General features: G+C 39.6%; 2 protein-coding genes across 6 annotated transcripts in view; one reads left to right on the forward strand and one right to left on the reverse strand.

The window, feature by feature from the left end:
* Positions 1 to 1,885: 1,885 nt before the first annotated feature.
* Positions 1,886 to 26,847, reverse strand: part of LOC135235957 (zinc finger and BTB domain-containing protein 20-like) — a 76,838-nt gene continuing 51,876 nt past the window's right edge. For 4 of the 5 annotated variants that reach the window (XM_064302052.1, XM_064302051.1, XM_064302049.1 and 1 more), the window contains 2 exons: positions 25,069 to 26,646; positions 1,886 to 9,581 (listed from right to left, as the gene is read on the reverse strand). In XM_064302052.1, coding sequence (XP_064158122.1) covers positions 9,175 to 9,581; positions 25,069 to 26,626 — 1,965 coding nt within the window. In that variant the 5' untranslated portion in view covers positions 26,627 to 26,646 and the 3' untranslated portion in view covers positions 1,886 to 9,174. Of the gene's footprint in view, positions 9,582 to 21,070; positions 23,703 to 25,068; positions 26,647 to 26,847 lie in introns of those variants that run through there. The other variant, XM_064302053.1, reaches the window with a different exon arrangement.
* Positions 20,927 to 26,847, forward strand: part of gap43 (growth associated protein 43) — a 124,242-nt gene continuing 118,321 nt past the window's right edge. The window contains exon 1 of the mRNA XM_064302059.1: positions 20,927 to 21,075. Within this exon, the coding sequence (XP_064158129.1) occupies positions 21,055 to 21,075 (21 nt within the window). The 5' untranslated portion in view covers positions 20,927 to 21,054. The remainder of the gene's footprint in view (positions 21,076 to 26,847) is intronic.

Raw genomic sequence — 26,847 nt, forward strand, 5'->3', positions numbered from 1 at the left:
AATTGTATTAATAATCTAATTTGCTGAATGTTGCTGTTAGTCAGTATTGAGAAACAATTGAACATCACCCCAACCATGAGTACTTGTGCCAAAATATGAAATTCAAGGCAAATATGAAATTCTTACAGTCCTACAGTTTTCTCCAAAAACATCTGAAGGATAAGGTCTATAAGTGATCGCTGAGTAGATAAATAGCAACCCCCTATCCCCCCACCCCACCTTCTGTAAATTACACCCTTGGCACATGTAGTCCTGAAGAGAATACCACGTCACCACACCTTCTTAATATTATGTACAGTAGCCTATCAGGGGAACTATTTTTTTCTCACAGCCAATCATCTCACTGGGGCCTGGCATGAACAACATTAGAGATTTATTTAGTGTTCGAGGTCTTGTCCACATTTAATTCTGCAGCAGCATCTATACATTTCAACATGCTAAATTGATTCACAGCCCACAAGGCTGTTCATCATATCTTTGGTCATGACAATGAAACGGAAGGGGAGAGAGCTGGCTAAATGTGAGGAGGAAGTGCCTGACACTGGATGATATTGAGTATGATCCTGACCATGATTAAGAGAGCTCAGATGAGAAGGGCCCCAACGAGAGAGAAGCGCAAAGCTATGATGTCGTCATGTCATAAAATGACAATATATCATGGTTCTCAACCCCTTATTATGAGAGAGACAAGGCAGAATACAAACTAAGAACATAATCAGGATGATGCCAGATATGCAGTGTCCCAAGACATAAAATCTGCTTTTGAGCTTTTCACTCAATTTAAATTTGTAATTTAAACCCAATATATAATTTGGTGTTAGGGACTTAAAAAGTGACTTTTTTATATGTAACATATGTCTAGATGGGTCAGATTTTACCCATTTTAATACCACAGTTGTAATTTTGATTGATAATGTAGTTATAGAAAATCCCAAACAATTTTTGAGCTTTGTCTAGATTGTCGAAGACTAGTGTGTTATAGTCAGATAACATACAGATGGGTGACAAATTAAAGGAAAAACTAACATAAAGTGTCTTAGTAAGGTTTTGGGCCACCACGTGCCACCATGGATTGGCATAGGCATAAATTCTAGATAGATACTGGAACTCTACTGGAGGGTAGAATCTACTTTGGATTCTTCCAAAAGATATTCCCTCGTGGTGTTTTGATGATGGTAGTGGAAAGCGGTCTAAAAATCTCCCATAAATGTTCAATTGGGTTGAGATCTGATGACTGCGAAGACCAGAGCGTGTGATTCACATCATTTTCATACTCATCAAACCATTCAGTGACCCCTCCTGCCCTGTGTATGGGGGTATTGTCATCCTGGAAGAGACCACTCCCATCAGTTAATGTTAATGTTAAAACCTGCCAGGTCAAATCTGACAAAAGGTGTGTGCCAATTTCTAACACAATAGAAAGGTTAAGAACAGTCATGTTGTATGGCTGGCAGTGTCAAATTTTTAGAAAATGTAATTTTCTGGGGAGATTGCATGCTGGCTAAGCCTTGTGATGCCTATTGTTTTTGCAGTTTAAAGATCAATGTTATATTTAAAACACAATTTATTTTTGTGAAATCCAGAGAAAGAATAGAAAGAAAGTTGCGTGAAAAAATCTGTCATTTCTCAGTTATATTCCTTGGTCTTTAATGCCACCAGATGTGCCAAAACACCAAGGCGAGGTAACAAGGCAAACCATTTTATGTGAACGGTCATCCAATAACAATATGGGTCCAATGTAAAAAAATAAAAATAATAATAATAATAAATTAAAAAAAAAAGTTATACCTGTTGAATTCACCTCAATACAGTCAGCATCAGTAGCCCAAAATATTTTTAAAAAAGCATAGCACAACACACACATAAACAATATTGCTCAATCGAATGAAATCAAAAGAAGCTTTATTGGCATCACATACATACATAAGCACAATAACATTGTGTTGGGCACAGTTGACACAGAATAAATAGAAAACCATAGTGCAAGCAGGTGAATAAGAAATTGCTTTTTTTCAGAAAAGGAGAACAAAGTACACAAAGGTGAAACAATCAAATTCACAGATAACACACTAGTGTGCAAATACTAGTCTTAGTGTTTTAGTGTATTGCCTTGGACCCAATTCAGTTGGACTGTGTGCTCTTGGTGAAAACAGACCTATTATGGCATGACCCTTTGAGATGTTTTCGAAAGCTGCCACATGCATTTCTACAGCTGAGGTAGCAATGACAATTGTGGTCATTTTAAAAATGTGATTTACTGAAGCAGTTATCTTCAGCTACATTTGCCTTTTTGCAGGTCTATCATTTGAACCACAAATGGTTTCAAATTAAAGCTTTTTTAAAGCACTCACATTTGTATTAAGCTTTGATTTTTCATTTCTAATGGATAAATATATCGTTTAAAAAATACCTTGTGTAATTGTTGCATTGTTTTGATTGGCCATCTCATCGCCACCCTCCATCATCATCATCATCATCATCATCAAAAGTGCAACATCTCTAAATCTAAGGGAGATCCCACCCTGAAATCTGTTGTGCTCATAAAATAGAGGTCAGGATAGCCCAAAAAATATGCCAAATAAAATACTTTTAAAATGTATTATTTGACTTGTACTTTTTGAATATATAAAAAAATGAACTTGCCAAGCAAACGTCAAAGATGATAAAACCACCAAAATTGGGTAGAAGTGTTTAATAAAACATAGGCTGACAGAAATGGCCAGGTGAAAACATATATTATTTAATAGTATCTCAATACATTACATCAATTAGAGAAGATATTTGTGTAATGATTAATTACACACAATTGGCTTACTCAGTAGTAGAAATGCAGATCTGAAAGGGTCACGCTACCAGGCTTCTTCATCTGTTACAGTGCATCGGGAGCTTCCCTTTCTCCTTCTTTACATGCCACAGTCTGTCTTCACTTTGTGTAAATTGTATTTGGTGCAATAATAGCAGTTTAAATTAAAGTGTCTATTTAGAAAAAAAATAAAAAATAATTTGTCCCCAATATGTTCCCCAAGTGGGGCTGCTGGAATTATTTCCTGGTGATATTTTGTTAGGCATTTTGCAAGGACCTTAAGAACCTTAAGTTTTGTCCTTGGTCATTTGGAATGTTTATTATATTTCAGTGACATGCAGTGGGGACCAAGCTGCTCTCAAATACAGTGCATTCATCTGAATGTCCAGCAAGTCCACCTCTGGAAAATCCTTCAAGTAATTTTTTCAATTATTATTTTTTAATACACAGGAGAAATCATACAGCTAGATGCAAGCTAAGGCATTTTAACAAAGAAATCCAAAGATTATGTACAGCAAAGTGTTCTTAGATAGGGTAATGCTTTTTCACTAAAGCTTAATGTTTCTATCCAACAGTGTTCCCACATTCCTACATGACGATTTACATCAATAACAACAGTCCATAAAGTATTCAACCATTAATGACCAACAGCTTTACCTCAGCCTTTCTGTGATTGTAAATTTTGTAAATAGTGGTGAAAATGGCTACTGAGTTGGTTAACTGAAATGGAGTGACTTGTTTTGATAGTTGATGCATAATTGACAATGACAAGTGCTTTGTGGTATCCAAAGCTTTGGCTTCATGGACTGCTAGCTGCAACATTGGTCAGTTCCACTTAATGTGATGACTGTGATCATCAGTGTTAAAAGCTAAAAACATAAAGTATGCACCCTTGGGAGTGAGCAGGGTTGCTCAGCACAGAAGATTTGCACATCAGAATTACCATGGCAATTAGTGTCTAAAAAAGAGTATAGTTTGAATAGCAATGTTATCATTTGGTACATCTAGCTACCTTGACCACACGTTAGAATGAGTTGCTACGGAGAGGGGTCAAAGGTCAAGAGAAACTGCTGAATTGCCTGCATGACTGAAAAAAAATGCCAGACACTGCTGGGATCTCAAGGAAGGAACACTAGTGTTTCGTCTGCACAATGTCATATTTAATCATGAATGCTCTGGCGTTACAGTTACCCAAATGTAACAGTTTCGTTCTTGAAACCGACATTTCAGTTAATAGCTTGCTACTTAGCTAGCTTATGATACTTTTCCAGTTAACTGTAACTAGCTAACAGCCTTTATATTTAGGGTTTTGCTTAAAAAGTAAAGAAATAAAGGATAATTAGAACAGCATGTTGTGTTTAGCTAGCTACAGCTTTCCCATTTAAAAAGTATTTGTTGATGCATTGCAAAGCTGGCCCAGCCTAAATCCCTATGCTGTTTGGAAATGAATGCAAAGTCAAAAGACAAAGTGATAAGAGGACCATAACCACACACTCTGGGCTCATAGATGTGTGCTGTTGTCTTTGGGTACTTGATGAAGATGACAAATGTACACACTTAATACTACAAGACTACTGCATCCACAACCCAGTAGACACTCATGAACAAGAAAGGCCTACATTACTAGATTGCTAGACTAATGACATCTATTTATTGTTATCATCAGTGCCCACTTAGCTAGCTAGCTTGCCAGTCAGATTTTCTGTGCCTCCTTGCTAGTTCTTTAATTATGTGCTTAGTAATATGACTCTATAGATAGTTATTAGAAATAGATGCCAAGATGAAAGGGGTCAGCCATACCAGTCATGATCAATGGTTGGAATGATGTTTTTTAAACCAGCATGTTTTTAAAATATAACTCAGAGCATGCTGCTTCCCCTTAAAAAACTCCCTCCACGCACCGTAGCAACAATGTACAGTGTACTGCTGCTTAAACGAACATGCCAGTGTATGGTCAGGAATGCTAATTGCTTTGTCATTTCCCCCCCTACAACAAACAATTATGCACAAACTACAGGTTTGTGAACACAACATTTAAAAACTCAAGGAGTTAAAAGACAGGAAATAATCCAATAAAAAGTAATAGGCTTTTTTATCCTTTTCTCTTCTTCCTCTTTTTGTTTGTGTTATTCTGGAGAGTAGTTTAAAGGCTTGTACATAAACATAGATTTGGGCCAAGTTCATCATTTAAAAAAAAAAAAAAAATAAAAATAAAAAAAACCAGGACAGCTTGTTGCGCTTTAGTTCCAGAAGGCACATTTGTAATGTATTGTATTAGTGGAATAAACAGTGAATTAAGCAATTCTGTCTTTTCTGCCCAATTGGTATTACTTGAGCTGTTGTAAAGACTGGTTCAGCTAGGGAAATTAATTTATTAATTTTTCATTTCTGTAGTCAGCCTTGAACTGGGAGTCTTTGAAGAGCAGAGAATGACGCTGATACTTTTTTTTTCTTTTTCTGGGGGTGGGGGGCTGAATAGCATGGACATTCCAACCAGTAGAATGTGCTCAGTTAAGTATCACATACATATGTATAAATCTGGAAAAAAACTACCATAACTAGACTTTTGATTTCACAGAAAGGCACTAGTTGTCAGCAATTCTACCTGCATGCAGTTTTGTGTTTTATTTATAATTGTGCAAAAAAGAAATAAAAATCTCTGTCATGAGTAAGCAAGGCATAGCAGTTTCATCCTGATAGATCTCCTAACTGAAGACTCCCTAGAATTGTGGTTAATAGAAACTCTGTTTGGCTCAAAAGTGTCAGAGCACCAATACCTGCTCAACTGATGAATGCTTGCACAAACACTGCACAATTAAATACATACTGTAGCACGATTGAGCAAATGCTAAGAAATATTTCAATACTTAATTACAAAGATTCTTCAAGACAATGTGAATTCTAAACCTTATTCAATATTTGAAATTTGTTCTCTAAAACTATAACAACTCTGGTAACAATAGTGCACTTATGGTTTAAACAGTGCAACAAGTATGCAAGAAAGCACTGCTATCTTCTTCAGCTCAAAAGAAATTAAGAATACACCAAAAAATTGTACGAATTCCATTACTTTAGTACAAAAGAATCACACAAGCAGATTGAGGGCTGATTCAATATGGAAAGGTGAATTAAGGTGGACCAAATCTCTGAATTCAAGGTATTGATTTCCTATATTAATGATCTGGAACAACAGAGATGATTTGTGAAAAGGGACTTAAAATATCACTTATATGAGGCACACCCTGTTTCCTGAACTGACTAACCTCATCTTTGCACACAAATGCTCAGATACAGATGTCTATGTAGGCCAATACGTTTTAATCAAATGATCTGTTAAACTACCTGGTAAAATGCTTGTGAATTTTTTTTTCTGTGTATGTGTGTGTAGCTACAGGAACTGGAAATATAAGTATATAAGGAGAAGTCTACTTGATAAGGCACTGAAGTGTGATCGCCTGAAGTTTTTATTTCGGTGCATGGAACAAATTAAAACTTATTTTTATCTAACAATATGTTGGCCCAGGTAGGCAGAGACAATATGAACACTAAAAAAATTGCTACAATTAAAATTTAAAAAAATTATTTAAAAATATTTAGCAGTGAGACAGGTATCTTACATGCATTATTAATATTCTGGGTCTGATTCTCCACCAAGCCTTCCTCATTATATTACTCAAATATGTGTGATATCTATATGCACATAAACAATGCCATCAATGCCAAAAATATATCAGAATGATGTAGCACCCAAGAAAAGCAATATACATTAATTCAAGCTTCCAATAAAATATTTGATGAATTCTCTTTTCTTGTGAATTAGAAATGCTACCAGCTTCAGAAACTGAAGATATTTCATTAAGTGGCCACTGTAAATTCAGGGCTGTGTTGCCAATGACAAATATTTCAATCTGCAATCATTTTAAAGCCATCTCTGGACATGACACAAAATCTGCCAATCACACTGCCTACAATAAGTGTTCAAGGAACGCCTGCTTCGCATCCAAAAAAAGCACAAAAGAGAAAATTTAAGCAATGATTACAAAACATTAATTTTAGGAGATGTTTCTGTCATCCCCACTGATGCCTTCTTTATAGTAAAATATTATTATTTTTGCAGGTCAGCGTTTTTGAATGCTTAGCTACCCTGAATTGATTTCAGTGCTGTTATTTCTTAAGATAACTTAAAATAAAATTTCAGTGCAATGAACACATGAATGTTTCAGTCAGCTGTTAACTTCCAGTGGCAAAGCCTCTGTACAAAAGACACGCGTGTTACGCTGAGCACCGGTAATGTCACAACAGGAGCTCCATTATACTTGGCGTAGCTGAGAAGCAAACCCTGTGAACGCAAATCACATAAAAAACATGAAAGGAAATAATCCTGACGTCAGGGTACAATACTCCTGTCTCTTCAGGTCGGATTGTCTCTGCCTCTTGGGGTATGATGAAGTGACAAACTTTTTAGAAATTATTTAGAACCGCTTAAATTGGCGTTAAACAATAGTGCAAATTAATTCAATGAGACATCTTGTTTAATGACTAAGGGGCTGTTTTACTCTTATCTTCATCAGAGCAATTATTTTGTAGGAAGCATTAAAAAAATGGTTTGAATAGTGCGGACTATTGAATTTTCAATTATCTTTCACACTATCTATGTATAATATGAGTCGGGAATGTAAGACAATACCTGTACCATAATTGTTGTGTAAAAATAAGCATGGGCTTTTTTTTGCCTTATTATCAGGGCAGTATCTAATGCTGGGGAAACTGAATCCAGTTTGGTCCACTAGGTGAGGCTAACGCAGCAGAAGCACACATTTTAGTCTGAACCACCTACACATAGAAATGAGTCATATTTTTGCTGACAGGAAACAGAGGTACCACGGGACAAAACCACTAGAGTTTTTTTTTTTCTTTTTCTTAAAATTGAACAAAAAAAAAAACCAAAAACATTACAATACTTGATCTGGTCCAATCCAGAATAAACAGTGAAAGAATAATTATTTAAGAAGATATCTCTGGTTGGAATCCACTGCCGATATGTCTGCTGCAGAATTCAAAATAACATCAAGAACAAAACAGTCAAACGTCAAAGTCAAATGATGCCACGACTTAAAACTATCTTTAGTGCAAAACACTGTTCCAAAAAAGGAACTTTATGTGTAATAAATTATGCTTAAATCTTTTAAATTGGAGGGGTTGAATAGTTTTAGTCCAAGTAAATATTGGCAGTGTAAGCATTTGTTTGAAATAACTTTCCACATTGTGAATTTCACCTAAACCATCGAAATGCATGACAAAAAAAGTAACATTTAATACAATACAATTTTGAACATTTGCTTGCATCTAACAACAGCTTCATTTGTACTCATCAATAACATAATACTACAATAAATAATAACCCAGAGTACTGATAACTCTCCTTTTCTTACTCAGTGTATAAAAAGTAAACTTTTGACCAACATTATCTTTAGATTAAAGTCAAAAGTACAGACCAGGTACTTTTTTATTTTCACAAAGAAGGCTCATATATTGTACCACTATATACCACAGCTTGGACTTCTATGGCGTCCGTCACGGTCTATAAGAGAACTGTACATTTTTGTAGATTAACTATCTGTACAGAAACAGTTGATTACTTATTTTTTTTTTTTAGAGTGCTAGGGTATCCTAAGTAAACAACTGCTTCTAAATAAATGTGTTTATAGTATTTCAACTGTTTATTTTGTTATGATCCTTATTTGAACAAAAGCCTCTGTATGTGTCTTTTAGTGTGTTTTTGTGTGAGTTTATATTGTGTCCATGAGTATGTGCTTGTTTGTGTTTCTATGCATGCGCTTGTGTGTGTGTGGACATCTGTGTGCGTGTTTGTTTGTATGTGTATGTGTGTGTGTGTTTTTGAGTACATGTGTGTGAGTGATTGTGCGTGTTTGTGAGTGCATATGTGTGTGTGCATGCTTGTAAGTGCGCATGAGTGTGAGCGCAAGCATGTGTGTGTTTATGTGCCTGTTAGATTTCAGGAGATAGTGGCCCTTTATGTCATGCTTGACATATGAATCAGCAATAAAGGAAAACATATAGTTAGAGGCCAGTAATCAGGGTCCAACCTGTGGACCAATTACAGACTACATAGCCTTAAGGCCACCATCAATTTGCTTCTTTAAGAACACTCAAAAGAAAATTCTGGAAAACCTAATGTGTCAGTGTCTATATGTGTACCTCTTCGTGCTCTTTTTTACTTATTTATTCATTTCTGCTCTTCTGAAGAGGTCTTTCCTACAATCTGAGGCATGCATGTGCAGATGGTCACTGAAATGCTCAATTTGGTTGAATTTGATTGGGCGAACAAAGAACACCTCAGTGATCCACTCTTAGCAGCCAGTAATAGGAGCCTCTGCAATTTCCATACCTATACCTGTCCCGTCTCCGGGACCGGCCTCAGGGGCTCCCACCACCACGGGGACTGGGACGGGCCCCCCAGCCTTGATGGCGGCGGCCCCTCCTGGGCCCCCCCCGCCACTCTCTGCATTGTGCAGGGCCATGTGCCTCCCCAGCAGAGTCTCGTGGGAGAACTTCTTCTTGCAGACGTAGCACTCGTAAGACTTCTCTTTGTGGTGCAGGCGCATGTGGACGTTTAGGGAGCTCTTCTGGGTGAAGCGCTTGTTGCAGATGCTGCACTGGTAGGCACGCACCCCCGTGTGCGTCACCATGTGTTTTATTAGATAATCCTTCAGGGAAAAAGATCGCCAGCAGATGTTGCACTGGTGTGGTTTCTGACCTGGACACACAAAAGAGACGGAAATCAGAGACAGGGATTAGAGCCGACCGACAGAGAGCTCAACATAAACTTAACACAAAGTAGAAAGAAAGGAATTGACCTCTTCTGGCGGGTCATGTGACATGATGTTATGGATGTACACTCGCTAATGGGTTCAAATACAGAAATCTGAGATGACAGCCAAAAAGATGCCACCCTATTAACATACGGTGTAACTCTTAACATGTATGCATTTGCACTCTCATTCAAAAGTTTCTCCACATTTTGTTCACATTGGTACGAAATAAATGCAGCTGGAACAGTTCCGTTTTGCGTGAGTAGTACACCAAAAATGTAAAGAAACTTCCACAGCCATTATTATTCATTACACAAAAGAGTCATATCTTTTGCTGGATGTATTTTGATGCTGGTCTGTATAGGCAGATAGAATAGTAGGACACGGATGATATCAGGGAAGGTAATGTTTGCGCAGGATGTGTTTTTTTGTACTGATTACCCACATATCCATTTATGTGCCATGCATGTATCTGTTTATACAGCCATTAAACTGATTGAAGTACCTTCAGGCCTTGTTGCTATCCCTAGGGACCCCTCTGCTTCTCTAAATTGACTTTACATGTAGGGAAAACTGACTGACAGATTCTGTTACCATTGCATTGCATCATGTTGCTGTTGCTTCAGACTGGATGTGTTCACTAAAATCATCTGGAACTCCCCCAACAATTTATTCCTCTCTTAAAAAGTCGACAGAAAGGGCCTCTGGGAGTCTGTGTGCAGCGACAGCCTCCGCAGTCTGCAATCCTGAACGCCTGGCGGGTGACCACGCCACACCCACGCCTCCTCTGGCCTGACAGGCACGCAGGGCGCACGCTGTCCTGACCAACAGCGGCACAACAGCCGGGGGGGTTGAAAGGAAAAGCTGTTCATGAGGACGATAACAGGGCGCTAATTTAAATCCATTAAAGGTGGATGTAAATGTGACCTTTCGCCATTCAAATATTTCTATCAATCATATATTTTTAATGATTGCGTAGTCCAGTGACCTTCATTCCTGGCCCTGCTGGTTTTTGTTGTTACTTGGCACTTAATTGATTAATTAAAAAAGTCGATTACACAGTTAACTCCCCTCACCATGTTTCTTTGCTTCGAGTTGGTTGCTGTTATTAAGGTGAAAACAAAAAACAGCAGACCGCTGGGCCACCTGTGGCTCACCAGGGCCCGGAATGAAGATCACTGGCTGTCAGTCACTCATTTGGGCTGTATTTGGTGTTGCCTCATACAAGGGCATTTCTGAGGGTGTGTTCACACAGCATAGCTCAGATTTATTAGTTACCATGCAATTCTGGAGTCTGCTCCAACAGAGCAGTATCACATTAGCCAAAGAGAAACAATTTAATACTTTTTATGATGCTGCTGTAATCTGCTTTATTGATCCTGGAGTACTCACAGCCATAACTGTTATTAGCTTTCATGTGAAACATGTTAAAACATGTTGTTAACTGTCCCCATTACTTAATTCTTTGATGGCGCTGGTTCTATTTACGACAGCTTTGGGCCTATGCACACCGTGAATGGTCACCTTATAACACGAGTTGCTTCACATTCATTTACTGAAAAAAATCAATGGTTTTAAATATATTTTTCTAAGAATACATTCAATACCTCCCCAAGTTACTGTAGGAACATTAGTAGAATATGACTGTGCATGTTGCCCAGCAACCAAACTGCCAATTAATTGTGGCCTTTCCTCTGTTGCCTTCCCTTGAGTAATTTAGCCAGCTGGGCAGCTGTAAAATTAGAGCAGCTACTGACTGCAACAGCCCGAAGCCTCAATACTCTGTTCCAAAACCAATTTGCCTCATGTTAACTGTGCTATGCAGCTGCTTAGCTACATTATTACAAGATTACAGATTACATTTTCAAGTGTTTTGGTATTTTCTATCAGAGTATGGCAGAAGTGAATTACACTTTTTTGCAAGATACATGAATGCAAATGTTTGAATGTGTGTAACATACTGTACATGTGTGTCTTTCATGCAAATAATATTACTTAGCAACATTACATTATTACCTAGCAATACAATTTAGCAACTAGAACCTGTGGCCCAACTGCACTGATAAATATTCTCCCAATAGCAAACATTATCATGTGGTAGTCAGTTAAATTCACCTGAGGAGGGGCTACAAATATGTCTACAGTTCTGAAAATCCAGTTTTCTCTGATAATCCACTGAAATGTTGAGATTAGGGATTGTGAAATACTAGCTCCAATGGCATATCTCCAGGAGTACTCAACAAACTAATGGAGATTACACATAAATAGGGCTGGTCAGGAAAAATTCCTGATCATGTGACTTGAATGGCCTGTGACTGGTGCTTATGCCTGTATCTTCAAGGTCTCACTCAAACCTTTAATTAAAACCACGCCATCATCGAATACTTAGAAAAAGCTCACCTGCACAACTCAATATTATGATACAGTGAAAGGGTTACAAAGAGAAAAATTATATTACTGAAGGCAGCAACAATATTGACCTGATTCACTGCAATAATGCAAATAATTAATTTTACGCAACATGCAATTTGTGTTAGACCACAACCAAAAGACAGAAATAGACTGGCATTTTCAAATCTACAAGCATCAATTTGTAAACCGGATTTTGATAAAGTTTTGCGGGGCACAGGCTAGATCTGGCTGCTTGGAAGCCCAGAGGACTACCATATGGATTTATGATTAGTCCTGCCCTGTAAACACTCAGTTGGATTTTGCATAAGAGAAAAGTAAGGCAAACTGACACTCCTAGAACAAAAGCACAGCGATAATTACTGCTGCCTGAGCAATTAGTTACGACCCATGGTGTCAATCACTCATGAAAGTGAATTTTCATTGGCCAGAAGTTGTAAGAATTTGCAGCTGTGTCTGTTAAAGCGAGAAAACATTATTTGTTGAGATATGGTGCCATATTCATCTGGGAAGGCTTGTTTTGGTTTGATTAAATTGCATCTGCCCTTAAGAGACTAGGGCATTGACAAATAAATGCAAGTGTTAGTTTTGGCAAGTGAAACAATCATCAACAGCATTAACTTGCCTGGCTGCGAGTGTGAAGGTAACAAATGTAACACCTGCATTTATTTGCAAGTCAAAGGTTATGACAAATTGTGAAAAAATTAGTCTTTATCTGTCTTAAAATGTTGCGTTGGATACACTGACTAGAAAATGTTGGATTAATGTGTTGAAATGTATTTTAACTTAACAATGAATGTTATTTGAGTAATTATTTGAGTTGTATTTATGTATTATTTATATGTGTATATTTATATCACATTTATATATCAATTTATAATCTTTTTTGCCATTGTTCTTTATTTTGTTAAACTCTGAATCCTGATTTATTATTCAATATGTCAAATTCTCCATTACGGATACTGCATTTACAAGTTCCCTCCATTTTTCAATGATCAGGTTTTAACCAGTTTCCAGTGTTTTGCTTCATGGCCACCACTCTATTCTAAATAGATGTTCATCTGGTTTTGCATTTATTTCTAGCAATGTAATGCCTAACTGGTTGAATCCTTTATCGTTAGAACCACTGGTGTCTTTCTGCCATTCAGCTCAAAGTGTAGCTCGTTCTTCCACCATGACAGTTTAGCAAAGTGCTTCTTCTGAATTTCCTGCTCTCACCCTTACGTTAAGCCGGATTCCACAAAGATTGAGAAGAATACTTGGACACAGCCAGAGCCCATGGCTGGCAGCAGAGCGAGTCAGATTCTTTAAGCTAAATCCCATGAGGTAGAAAATAAGGCAAGCTGATTCAACAACAGTCCAAGGAAAAAACTGGCCCTCCTGGAGGAGTCTAGAGGTCTTCCTTGGCCTATCAGGCCCTTTGCAATTACTGAGCTCACCAGTGCTCCCTTTCTTCTGTATGATATTCCAAACAGTTGATTTTGGTAAGCCTAATGTTTGTTCTAAGTCTCTGACTGTTTTTTTTCTTCATATTTCTCAGCCTCATAATGGCTTCCTTGATTTTCATTGGCACAACTCTAGTCCACTGCTGCTTTTTCAGGGCTTAGAGAGATCCTTAGTCAGACAGCACTATGGAGGTTTTGGACCAAATAAAAAATAACTGGTACGTGGGACACAAGTGTCAAGGGGGGCCCTAATAGGGCTGCTGGAGCAAGGTTCAAGGTTCAGTTCCCATTAGACATGAACCACTGAAGCTCTCAGAACCTCTGCTGAGAACCCTGGACAGGACAAATCCTAGGACAACTCCAACCTGGCGATGCATTGACATGACCTCACAGACCCTGGCTGCACCTGCAGCGGGACTGAGGATAATGAAGGTGAGCGATGAGAACCTTCTGGGCACGGGAACAAGATTCAGCATGATCAGGAGGGATCAGATTCTGTTTTAATTGCCTGCTACAGCGGGGTTGGATGAGCAGGATGTGGGTACACGGGGACAAGCACCCTGGAACTGCAGCTGAGAGAATACCAGCGGGGAGAATCAAGGCTGATGCCTGTATGCTGTCTGCTGTAGATGGTGAAATCTGCCTGGGGCGCAGGGCCCAGTAGCAGGGACCTTGCTGTGCTCGCTACCACATCGACAAAACAACCGTCTCCTATTTATTTTAGCTACGCATCAAGTGAGTGAACCAAACAATGTCCTACTGGTGCCAAAGCGAGTGCCTTACTCCGGGAGACTAACGGTTTCACAGCTGAACAGTCCATCAAAATGTGCTGTATGTTATCCAGCAAGTTTCAGGCAAAAAGGGAAAATGTTTGCGTACTTTATTGGGAGCGTTATGTAAGTGAATGAGGCTGGACTATGTCACTTAGCCGGCAGCACTGCTCTTCCTTGCGCAGCCCACAGGCTGTCTTTCTTCAGTGGAGACACAGTGTGCCCTCAGGAGCCATTGACAAGGTTTTCCACATTTTGGGCAAATCATTTGGTTTGGTGTTGAGGGATTACATTTGTAGCAATGTGTTGCAGAGCAGACCATAATTTATCCTGGCATATATTTTCAGCACACAGCTATTTTTTGAAACGCTATCACCCTACAAATATCTGCAACCCCTCTTCCACTCCTGCACATAACCAGCATGTCACTACAATCAGAAGAAGTCTGCTTTTTGCACATGTGCACCAAAGGCAAGGCTTATTACTGAAACCGCTCTGCTAACAGCTGCATTTAAGTCCAGTGAAAATGGTTCCAAAGCTCTCTGCTTGCAGGTACAAGTTTTTTTGGTGTGGGTAAAATTTGAAAAATGGGCTAAATGGGCAAATGTGATGAAGCAGCAGGGGAGGGATAGGGTGAGTGGTAGAAATGTAACAGCCAATCACCAGCTACATACAGGAGTTATAATTAACTTAATGCATTAATGATCACTGTAACTCCTGCACATATCTGCAGATTATAATTCAGAGACACTTAAGAATATCAATCTATGTAAAGGGATAGTAATACATTGGCAGGTAATATTTTCATGGAAGGCCACCAAATTAAAGTGAAATGAAAAAAAAATAGGACTGTAAGATAATGAAACGTGTACATCCAATATCAGTCACTACTTTTCAATTCAGATGAATTTGTGTAACTTTAGAAAGTTCCACAGTTTTGTGAAACTTGGAAAAAGTAGGCAGATATTGTGCATGCAAATGAAAGTTAGTGGAGAATGAAATACTAGACCTGTTTTTTTTTTTTTTACTGAGTTGACAGATTGGGAGAAAGCAAGCTGGTCTAAACGTGCACCAGGGTTAATGGAAACAGCTGTAATTTGCATACAACTTTCCCCTCGTCTTAGTTTAATTTAAAAAGTTGCAGCACTTTCATATACAAGTGATTATCCAGTTCTCATTAACCGTAAGACGAGAGGCTCTCTGACACTGTGCTTCCACTTTTCCCCAATAAACTGATTTGGAAACACCTGTCTTGTTTGGCTTTTTATGCACAACTAGAATCTTTTTTTTTTTGCACTCCAAGGCAAATTTGTTGTGACATTCAAATGGAAATGTAGTTTCTGCGGAGTTTTGGGTGGAGGAAAAAGCATGTAAACAGACAACATTGTGGTACGCTGCCTGAAAGCTCCAAAAATGTTTATTCATTGCAAAGGACATATTTTCAATCTGGAATAATTTCCATCAGGGAAACTTCAAACTCATGGATACAAGTAAAACAAAATTCTCTGAAATTACAAAATAAAATATTCATAGATGAGATCCACATCTTTATAACCATGACTAAATACATAGAGAATATATGGAAAGCATAAGGAAATTCTGGGCCAGAATTTATAACCGGTGTTTGACTGGCTGTATAACATTTTAATGCCTAAATTGTCAGAATTCATGGACAATGTAGGTGAGCACGGACATCAACTTACAAAAGAAAAATCTTACATAAAATATTTCAGCTTGCTTTATTAAGACGTGAGCAGGAGTTAAGACAGAGAGCAACTAAATCTATATAGCTATAGCTTTGGCTGGTAAAATGATACATTATCACTTAATTGACTGCATCCGTGGCAAATCCATTACCTCTTCTCTCTGATACATGTGTGTTACGTCATCATATCAGCCATATTCTTAGCCAATGCCAACTTTATGAAAGTTTATTTTAAACTATTATCAGCTTATATCAACACAACCCCAACTTTATTGAGCATTTTGTAATTAAATACACATAATATAAAATAGAACCCCCAGCTATTCATTCAGATTTCAGTATAAGAAATATTTACAAAGAATCTTCTTGCATGTGCCTGCACTCGTCTTTAAGAGTCCACTGACAGATTGGAAATTGAATGCATACGTCATTAAATACAATAAAACATTTTACTATTTTTTTTCCTATAATTAAAAAAAAATCCTTCAGTTTAATGAAGGACAATGCCAACATCCCAGGAATGCACAGCTTAGCCTCCCCTTTAGAGCTTGGCACTTGAAGCACTGACAGTTTTGTCAGACACAGTGGCCTTTCCTATGTCAAAATCCTTATATCTAGTCTCTGGCCCCTCTCTCAAAAATTATTTTTGAATTTCTTTCAATAGAAAGCACATCTCATTTTCTTTTCACCAACATTTTCAGCGTTCAGCCTACTGTTATTCCCCCGCATTCCTTTGAATGTTCACCTTAATAAAAATCGCAGTCTTTCCATTTGAGTTTTCTTTTCAAATCAATGGGACCGTTTTATTGTAAAATGTGCCTGATGACCTAAATTGTATTAGGATAAGGGAAATTAAAGTAAAGCTCTAATTTGAAAAGTTGGCTCTGTAATTGCAAGTATTTCATTAATTTTTAAGAATCATGCTTCATTACCATTGTGCAGACATTACTATTTCAGCAGTAGTAATGAAAATGTATTGACGTAGACATCCCATAATGTCTCCTATGGAGAGCAATTGAATAAGTGGGATTGCACTGCACATTGAAAGCACATTGAAAAGTTTAAGATGCCCTAAACAGACTTTCAATGATTGCAGGGTAAATGAATGGCATTCCTTCAATAGGAACAATTCTAATGGACCATCTAATGAGCCAAGCAATGGCATTGTTTTACTTGCCAAACCTCTTCAGTATTATTTTCTTTTCCTTCACCTTGGTTTCCTTTCTTTTTGTAGGTCAGGGATTTTCTGATTAGGCCAGTTTTTATTTGAATTCTTCTTGTGAAGCACACAGACTGCATGTTGGGTATTGTGGCGTGGTCCTGAATGTGACTGCTTCCACCAAAACAGTTGCATTGAAATTTTATCACCCTTATCATGGTGAGTTTTTCTTTTTTGCGATATCTCTTCTGTAGCCCTTACAGAAGCTAGAAGAGTTATGTCAGGGTGTCTGCCCCTTCACAGAGTCTCTTTAGAGAAATGTGCTCATTTCGAATGTGGGTCATGTTCTCACAGTGCGTGGCCTCTGTAAGGTGTAGCTGTCAGTTAGGCGGTCTTTCTGTATGGCCTCCACATAGTCCTGGACCGGGACCTGTATATTACATGGACCAGCAGCATTCACATTGTCATAGGACTTAGATGAGTCCCGTGACCTCCTTTTCCAGGTTCTGCACCTTTTCAGATTTTGTTCCCTTTGTTCCTTTTGGGGAAATGGCAGTTCAAACAATGTTTTTTGCTGCACTGCCCACAGCTCATGATTCAGTTGCATTTTGGGAGTGTCCCCCCTGTCTCTTTTTAATGGAAAAAAGCATTCTTCCACTCCTCCACTCCTCTGTAGTTCACTGGTTGCCTCTCTGCATTTTAATACATTTTCATTTTTTCCCACTCAGATTGTGTGTGTGTTTCTCCCTGGGAATTTTCTAGATGCTTGACCTGGTACGGCTGAAACTATTTTCTTCTCTTGATGCCCTTTCCTGCTCCACTCCTGCTCCTGTTGGCTTCCCAGGTGGCAGATTCATGTGCCTTTCCTTGATATGCAAGGTTGGCTTCTGTGGCAGTGGCCCTGGTTTTTCGCAGGGTGGCCGCATTCCATGCTATGTTCGCACAAGTGGGAATCAAGTTCTGTGCACGTTTCTTGCGGTATGCATTTCAAAGCAGCAAAGCACCTTACTCTGTGCTGCGTATGTGTTCAGCCTCAGGGTGGCTTCAGTCTCTTTCCTTGGGCGAGGGCTTACTGCTCTGCCATGTGTCCATCTTATGGACACTTGCCTATAACATCTAAAGATCTGAAAATTTGAGAATGACTTCCTCTTGTCATATTACACCTTCAGCTTTTTTTAATCACTTCCAAAGTTTTCAACAGGAACAGGCTAATAAGATTTTTTGGTTACTAAGCAACACAGTTCCATTTCTGAACATAACTACCGCACAGAATCTTATTGATTTCACCTTTCATTGCTGTTTTGAAGCTGAAGGCTGTTTTCTTCACTAAACACCAATAACTGAAACACTGGAGAGCCCCATTCTGGGCATTGCGCTGTGGAGACTTAATGAGACGTTAAGTCTAATTTCTTTAATCATGATTGACTGCTTGCAATTTAGGATGGTTATGTTCAAGTAAGGTGCAACAATATTAAAATGATGTAATAACATGAAAATCAGCACTGCTAGGAAGGCTGGTTACATTCTCATCTATTACTGGAACTATCTGCTTTATAATTTAGGGTCAGTGTTTTGGATGAGTGCCTTAGTTGAGTGCTTATGCATAGTAATTCCATTAGGAATAATAATATGAGAGCAAGTGGCTCCATATACTACTTTAATTATTTCTGTTATATGCTACTAGAGGAAGGCAAAGGATTTAGCTGCTAATATTGTTAGGAATAGATATTCGTACGTGTTTATGACACTGGTATATTGTTTTGAATGGTTGATTCATGGGCTTAACTTTTTAAACTTAAATTGCTAGTTCACCCGAGAGCTTGTTTCTCTTTTGCAATGTAAACCTGCCCAAACAATGTGGGTGAAGAATGTTAAAGATTTTGTAGTCAATAAAATGGTGATTAGTTAGCCAGATGTAGAAAGTTGTTTTCTGTGGGAACCAGTGTTAGCACCCCTACTCTTTGGGAAAATTCCATGGGACTTCTTATGACTACAGTAAATCAGGACCTTAGTGTAACATCTCAGCTGAAAGACTGCACCTTCTACAGCGTAGTGTCCCCATGGATTTTCTAAAATGTTTGGTTCAGTGGGAAGAGTACTCCACTATAGTCCCACCAACATCTCCTCCTGCAACAAAATAGTTTTCCTGCATAGAAGTTCCGCATAAATGTAGCTTCACTGACCTACAGTCAATATGGCTGATGAGCCACAATTGACATACAATTGTACAGTAAGGCTCCTTTTTTATGGACAGGCTTGTAAAATGCATATGAATCTTTGGACAAAACAGTGACTTATAAAATTATGTCTGTGTCATGACTGATAAACAACCTGTTATTTGACATGGACAGTGCTTGATATCTTTCAGTGTTTTTAGTACACACACACACACACAAAGTAAAATAACTTTCCTATCATAAAAAAGGGTATGGTGAAAATAAAAGGGTTTAGTTATTGTAACAAAGCAGTAACAGAAATGAAGGCATGGAATTGGCCTATCCCTACAGCACCTGTGCTGTGTATGTGCAAAATAAATATATCTAGCACTGTTGCTTACATGCCAGATGCTAAATAAATGCATTTATTTTCAAATAATTGGCCCTCCCCCGTTTCTGTTAATATCATTTCACAGTAGAAGCCAGAGTGACGTGCCAGAACTCATGCTCAACAGATGTATTTGTACAGACTTGAGGATTGAATCCTGGCTTTATAACTCTTAGTCTTAAGGAAAAATTGCTTGAGAGTGAATTGGTGTGGGCCTTAAACAAAGGTACACTAAGTGAATGGAAACACGGCACAAAACTGTTGTTAGAAAAGTGATTGTGTAATTATCTCTGTATTTTTATATTCATAAAAATGACTATTAGAGGTGGTCTATCCCTGAAGTCAAAATCCGTTATTTTGTGCACTATACTGCATTTAAACATTTTTAAAGGTTTAACGTGAAGACACCATAAGCACACTGAACTGATAAATTAGTGAATATAGCATATATTTAGGATTCTTCTGATAATTAACTTTTTGTTTCCTCTCTACTCCACATCCAAGATTTTGGAGGGATGAAGTTCAGCCCTGAACTAAAGCTGCTGAGGAATGTCTTTCTTTTGGCCTCTTAGGTTTCAAGGACTTTGTATTGTATTCAGGCATCGCATCAGATCCTTGAATAGACGGCATTTTCAAAGCCTTCATAGAGCTGGTCATCTAAGGACCCAAGTCACCCTGTCACAATTAACCACGCTGGACTATTTTCTCACTGAACTATTCTTTTCAGCTACCCGTGATTTTCTGGGAATTTAGTTTGATTGCATGTAATTTGTCAAGCAATAATTTTACAGCTTTTCCCGAGGTAGTTCAAATTTTTTGAAATGGCTACATTTCCAATGTGAGATGCTGTGTGGCGACCTTTTTTGAAAGCACTGCAAAAACAAATAAAGATGAGTGATTGTTGAGGCATAAAGGACCAACCATGGTTTATTAAAATGAGGATGTAATTTACCAAAATTAAAATGAATCAACTGTCAAGTTATTCATGGTTTTAAATAAATATAATGGCAGGCTTGTAACAACGCCTTATGTAAAAACAAAGGAAACATTCCTTTCAGAAATAACAATATCAGATGCTTAAATAATGTATTATTATTATTATTATTATTATTATTATGATTAATAATAACAACGAGAACAACAACAACAACAACAACAACAATAGTGTAATTGGGTTTGTAATTTACTTGTAACATTCAACACAGACAAGAGATGGCGCTGTCTTCATTTGACGCGTTTCTTGGATTTTTGACCTTTTCGCCTCATGGAGACATCAGCTAATTTCAATAGGAGGAAAAAACGCAACGACCCTGAGAGAATTTGCTGTGATTGAATCCAGCAAGTGAAAACACAACTTCTTGAATAATCAATACAGAAGGCAGAAAGATGCGAACCCCCGAATTTAAGGTAATGTTGGCTTGAAATCAATTCTAATAATATCTAGTTCGCCTATATGTTAGATAAGGTAGCTATAACTTAGATAAATAACTTTCATTAGCATTCTGACTTTGCTGTCTTTCTTCACTATTTGAGGTAACTTTGTGCACGTTCAGGTAAGACAATCAGTTTTTCGAAAGACTGATTTTCAGGGGGGTACACGATTGGTGAAGCCAATGAGTAAAAGCCATCTATATCTGCAACACTACTTTAGGCTTGTAGGTTGCTAGCAAATGGTAACACTAACGATCAACACGAAGAACCGCTTTGACTATAGTTCTGCAGCGTTGGGCAAGCTAAGCCTACGAGTTACTCTAAAAACAGCTCAGCTACATGAAAGCTATCCCTTAGAGCAGGGTTTTACAAACTGTGTTAGACCATTGATCCCCAATGTCCATGCTGCACCCCCCAGAACAAGAATTTATTAATCAGATCTAAATGTGGGCTACTATATATTTTGTGAGGTTTTTATTGTTGTCGTTGTGTTGTTGTTGTTGTTTAGTAGTAATAGTAGTAGTAATTATAATAATAAGAATAATAATCAAACAAGCCATCCTATCTGGGTCAGGCTATTTTAATTTTAGCCTTGAACTGAATGTTAGCTATTTAGCATTTGGCATCATTTGTTGATTATGAGGCATAGGATGTGTTTTTATATATCAATTTTTTATATAGCATTTTTGTAAATAGCATTGGCCACAACTTCTGCTACCTAATAGAATGCTGCTGACCCAAATGTTATGCATCTATTGGGCCAAACCTCTGTTTTCAGACGTTGGGGTCTCCTTCAGCTGTATACATGATGTCAGTGTAATTTAATCTGTATGTTGCTAGTTTTTTTGAAGATGTGTTTTCATTTTTAGCAGGGTTACTTTTGTAATTTGATTACATAATCCAGACTACATGTAATCCATTACTACCCAACTCTGGATTTCACGATAAGCATTTGATTACATTCTGAAATAATTATTTTGTGATCTTGAGACATAACATAATTTTACTATGGCCACCATTTATTAAATGAGTCACCATTGGGATATATAGTATGTTACAGTGATGACGTTTTTTTGTAGGCAAACTTGGAAGTTTCTTCCACCTTGGGTTCTCTCAGCAGATTTCCAATGCTTTTTTCCCCATAGAAATTTAGTTTTCTGTGAAAATAAGGTCTATGGTTGACGTAAGCCTAAGTGCGCTTCACGTTTTGTTCTACAAGACAAATTGCACCCATTAATATTTCAACTGTGAATTTCGAAGCTGTTATGTGCTTTTTAAAAGTTAGTTGCCAACGAGTTGCTATATTGAAACTACAATGGCTGTCACATGCAGGCGGGCTAGTATGGAAACTTCAGTGGAGGATGCTGGAATGCAACCATTGTTGTAGTTTCAATGTAGCAACTTGTTAGAAACTTTTTTAAAGCACATAATGACTTCAAAATCCGTGGTTGAGATATTAATGGGTGTAATTTATGTTGTAGAACAAAACCTGAAACTGTCTTAGACTTATGTTAACCACAAACCTTATTTTCTGCTGAAAATTAAATTCGTATGGGAAAAAATGCATTAGAAATCTGCTGAGGGAACCCATGGCTCAAAAATGCTAAGTCACTTTTGTGTTTTAGGACTGCAAATTATAACACTCTATTATGAATCAGCCTGGGCTCCTTGCTGACTGTGGAGTATAAAATGTTCACCCTATGAATAAACATGTAAATGCAAATTAGCATTCCTTGCATGATGACACGGTAAACAACATGTGCTGATGGAAACCGTAGTGCTGAGTCTGTCTGTTCCTCCTCCCAAGCAGAGAGAGTGTTTGAAAACAGTGTCACCTAGAGGTCATATTCAGATTTATAAATCTGGCAGCTGTGCTTTTCTGTGCAGCATCAATCTGAGCAAGTGTGTGTAGGTTGGAGTCGCTACAGCGTTCATCTTCTGTAGACAAAACAGTTAAGTTCACTGCTTCTGTGTGCGCTTTCACACAATGACTAAAAGCAGACAGACGGGAGCTATGCTTGCTTCTTTATATTCAGCAGCTTGCAAATGTGTCCAGACTCCTGCACAGCTTCAGAGCTTGAGCTCATGAACTTGAGCTCAAAAACTTAAATATATTTTCTGCTGCTGCAGCTGAACCCGCTTCTGTTTCTCCCTCTCAATTAAATTAAATTCAATTTGCTTTATTGGCATGACAAAGACGCTACATTTTGTATTGCCAAAGCATACTGCATTAAAGAAAGCATACATCTCATTCTGAACAACACTTATACATCAAAGACCAAACAAACTGAAAGCAATAACTTTTCCCTGATTGGAGATTTAGAAATCATAATGAAAAATGATAACCTACCGTAACGCAAAATCAAATAAACAAACATCTTCATCCTTCCCCCTCACGGGTTCCGGGCGAAAACAATAAATGAAAACAGCAAACTAAAATAACAAAGACGAAGGAAAATAAAACAGAGCAACCGATTTTCAGCGTGCTGCTCGTAGCTGGCCATCTTTTCAGTTGACCGTTTCCTTCTTTGTCTTTTTGTGCACAGATAAACAAAACTCAAAGACTCGCTCTCTCGGTGTGTGCTCCTGGTCTCGGCTCCAAACTGTGGAGAGGAACACACCTTTAAGCAGCTGGGCTAATTAGTTCATGCAACCCAGGTGTGTGTGTTCTCTCTAACAGCTGGCACAACAAGACCATATATATATATGTATATATATGTATATCGTCAGGACTATTGCAGGTCTATCCTCACTGCTCTCTCTGCCTTTGCCACTGCAGCTAATAAAAAATCTGGTTATGCGACTTGTCTACAACCCTCCCAAGTGATCTCACTTCATTGGCTGCCTGTTACAACTCACATCAAATTTAAAACATTGTTACTAGCCTACGGGCGAGTAAAGGGAACAGCCCAGCAATGCCTTCAGTCATTCAACGTTTTTAAACCTTACATAGCAGCCAGACCTGGGGCATCTGGCTTCCAGCATAGTCACTTCTCTCAGCCATGATGTCTGTCTGTGCTGGTACTGTACTGGGCCCTCAGTGGTGGGACAAACCTCCCACAGAGCTCTGAACAGCACAATCACTGGCCAGTTTCCAGTGCAGACCAAAGACCCACCTCTTCAGACTGCATCTTGGCTCCCTTCCTATTCCCACCTCCTAGAATTCTTTTATTATGTAATGATTGTGATAACGTGCTTTATGGATTTATATGGATGTTTGCTGTATGATTTTATGATTTGTAGCATGATTGTAGGGTGATATAAGTTAACATACAGTTGCAGTTACATTGCTGTATTGATGTTGCACTTGCACTCGCTGGTTGCTGGCGAGGTGTGGTACTATTGCTCACATAACTCTGGTGAATGCCCCTCATAAGGAAGTAGACATCTATATCATGCCACGTGGACACTATCTAGATCAGGCTGTCCCTCAAAACTGAACGACTTGGCAAAGATGAAACTGGTTATGGAGGCCACTGTGCGGCCAGCGAAGACTTTGAAAGACTTACAGAGTTCTGTAGCTCTTTGAGTCTCTCTCCGCCTCATTGTAAGCCTTAATGTCTGACAGTGTGGAGCAGGGCGTGTGCATCAGATATTATCATCACCAGGTAAAAAACTTACGATTTCAAACTCTAAGGAACCATAATTTGAAAACTGTAGAAGAATCCAAATATTCAAACACAAAGTCTAGCTGACCATGATGCAGTTGCTTAAATGTAGCGTATTTAAATAGTGCATTGGATGTGTCAATTAGCCATTCAGTAGAAAATTAGACATGCAATTGTATTTTTACAGTATGGGCTCTATTTCTATGACTGCTTTTATGTTGATTATTTTTATTAACAACAAAAATAATTATTGGGTGAATGCTCCTTGATAGGGTCTTTAAGGCACAGGGTAAAATCTGGGCACAGCTTGACACAACACTGAATGATTTCTGCATGATTTTAAAACGTTGTGATTACTCACCGGTGTGCACAAACATGTGCTTGACATAGTTCTGTTTAGCGGTAAAGGTCTTGCTGCACAGGGGGCACTCGTACGGCCTCTTCTCTCCCTGTCCGGTGGCTCCACCAGCCTGGCCTGTTTTCTGTGCTGAAGCCTGCTGGGTCAGCAGCTGGGTGGTGTATGGAGGGATGCTGGGAGGAGGGACGGTCACGTACTGGTTCTGCTGGGCCCCCAGAGCCTGCGGCAGGCTGAAGAGCACTGGCTTGGTGCTTCCGGCCGACTGCGTCGCGAAGAGGGTGGGCAGGTAAGAGTTTCCGGTGGTGCTGATGACCTGGGTGTTGCTGGTCATGGTGAGGGGCATCCGCAGGTTGCTGGCGAGAGAGGCGGGCTGCCGCAGGTATTGCTGGGGGTTGGGCATCAGCTTGGATATGACCGGGCTCATGGGATGCTGCAGCACCATCTTGTCGTTGATGTTGCTCTGGGGCACGCCGCCGTCTTCGCCATCGTCTGTCTGCTCCGGGGAGTCTTTCATGTCGGTTTGCGCTGGGTGCTCCCAGAGCAGTTCTGTCACCTCTGCATGCGCGCCGTCCGCGCCCCCGTCTCGGGCGAAGCCCACCACGAACTGCTGCTCCACGGAGTCGGGCTCGGTGCTGATGGACGAGCTCATGCCCGAGTCGAAGCTCTCACCTTTGGGCTCGCTCTCCCCGCTCTCTATCGGGTCGGTGACATCCACCGGCTCCTCCTCCTCCTTGTGCTCCAGGCCCTGCATCGGCTCTTCTCCGAAACAGTCGTAGTCTTCGTCCGCGTCCTGTACGGCGTCGACGCTGTCAGTCTGGATGCGCACAGGCCGGGACTGCTTTCGGCAGTGGGTGGTCTCGGGGCTGCAGAGGAGTCTCTCCATCTGCTGCTGCGTGCTCTCATGGATAGGGTCCTGCCTGTGCTGCTCTTTTTGGAGGGAGAGGGAGGGGCTGTTGTCGCCCGGGATGCCCCCCCCGCAGTAAGGCTGGTCCTGGGAGCCATTCTGCAGGGAGAGGCCGGAGGAGGAGAAGAGGGACTTGTGCTCCAGGCCCTGTTTGGAGTGGATGTGCATGTAGATGGGCTCGATGTCGCTCCCGGGACAGGACTCATCAGACTCCGGGGTCCCTCGGGCCTTAAGATCCACCGTCTCCCCGGAGTTGAGTGGGAACCCCCTGGCCCCGCTCGAGCCGACGTTCTGAGAGACGATGCGCGTGCACTCATCGATGGCGGTCTTGATCTGCAGGATGCTGGCGGCGGTCAGGATCTGCAGGGCCTCGGACTGGGAGACCCGCAGCAGGCCGCTGTACATGAAGTCGATCAGCTTTTGGATGGACTGCACCGAGACCACGGAGGGGATCTCGATGTCGCTGTAGCCCAGGAGCAGCTTGTCCTGGAAGAAGGGGCTCCCGGCTGCCAGCACGCAGCGGTGGGCTCGAAGCATGCTCCCATGGATCCGAATGGTCACATCACAGAAGTGCCCGCGGTTGCGCTGCTCATTTAGGGTCTTGAGGACGGAATTGCTGAAGTTGTGGACGTTGATGTTATGAATGTGCTCAGTCATCCCCTTCCAACTGATGTCACCTGCCACAAGGAACAGCAGAGGGAGACATCAGTTTAATCTGCAAATGTTATGGCCTATTCTAATTTAACCGTGCATTTGCCCTTAGGAAACCGTGTCCACAAACCACACTTTTCTACAATCTTTAACTAAACTGAGGTTAACATTGTAACTCTAGTGGCTTCTTTGACTGATTCCTGCAGTATGAAAGTTAAAGGTACTAC

Source organism: Anguilla rostrata, chromosome 12, assembly GCF_018555375.3.
Source record: "Anguilla rostrata isolate EN2019 chromosome 12, ASM1855537v3, whole genome shotgun sequence".
NCBI lineage: Eukaryota > Metazoa > Chordata > Actinopteri > Anguilliformes > Anguillidae > Anguilla > Anguilla rostrata.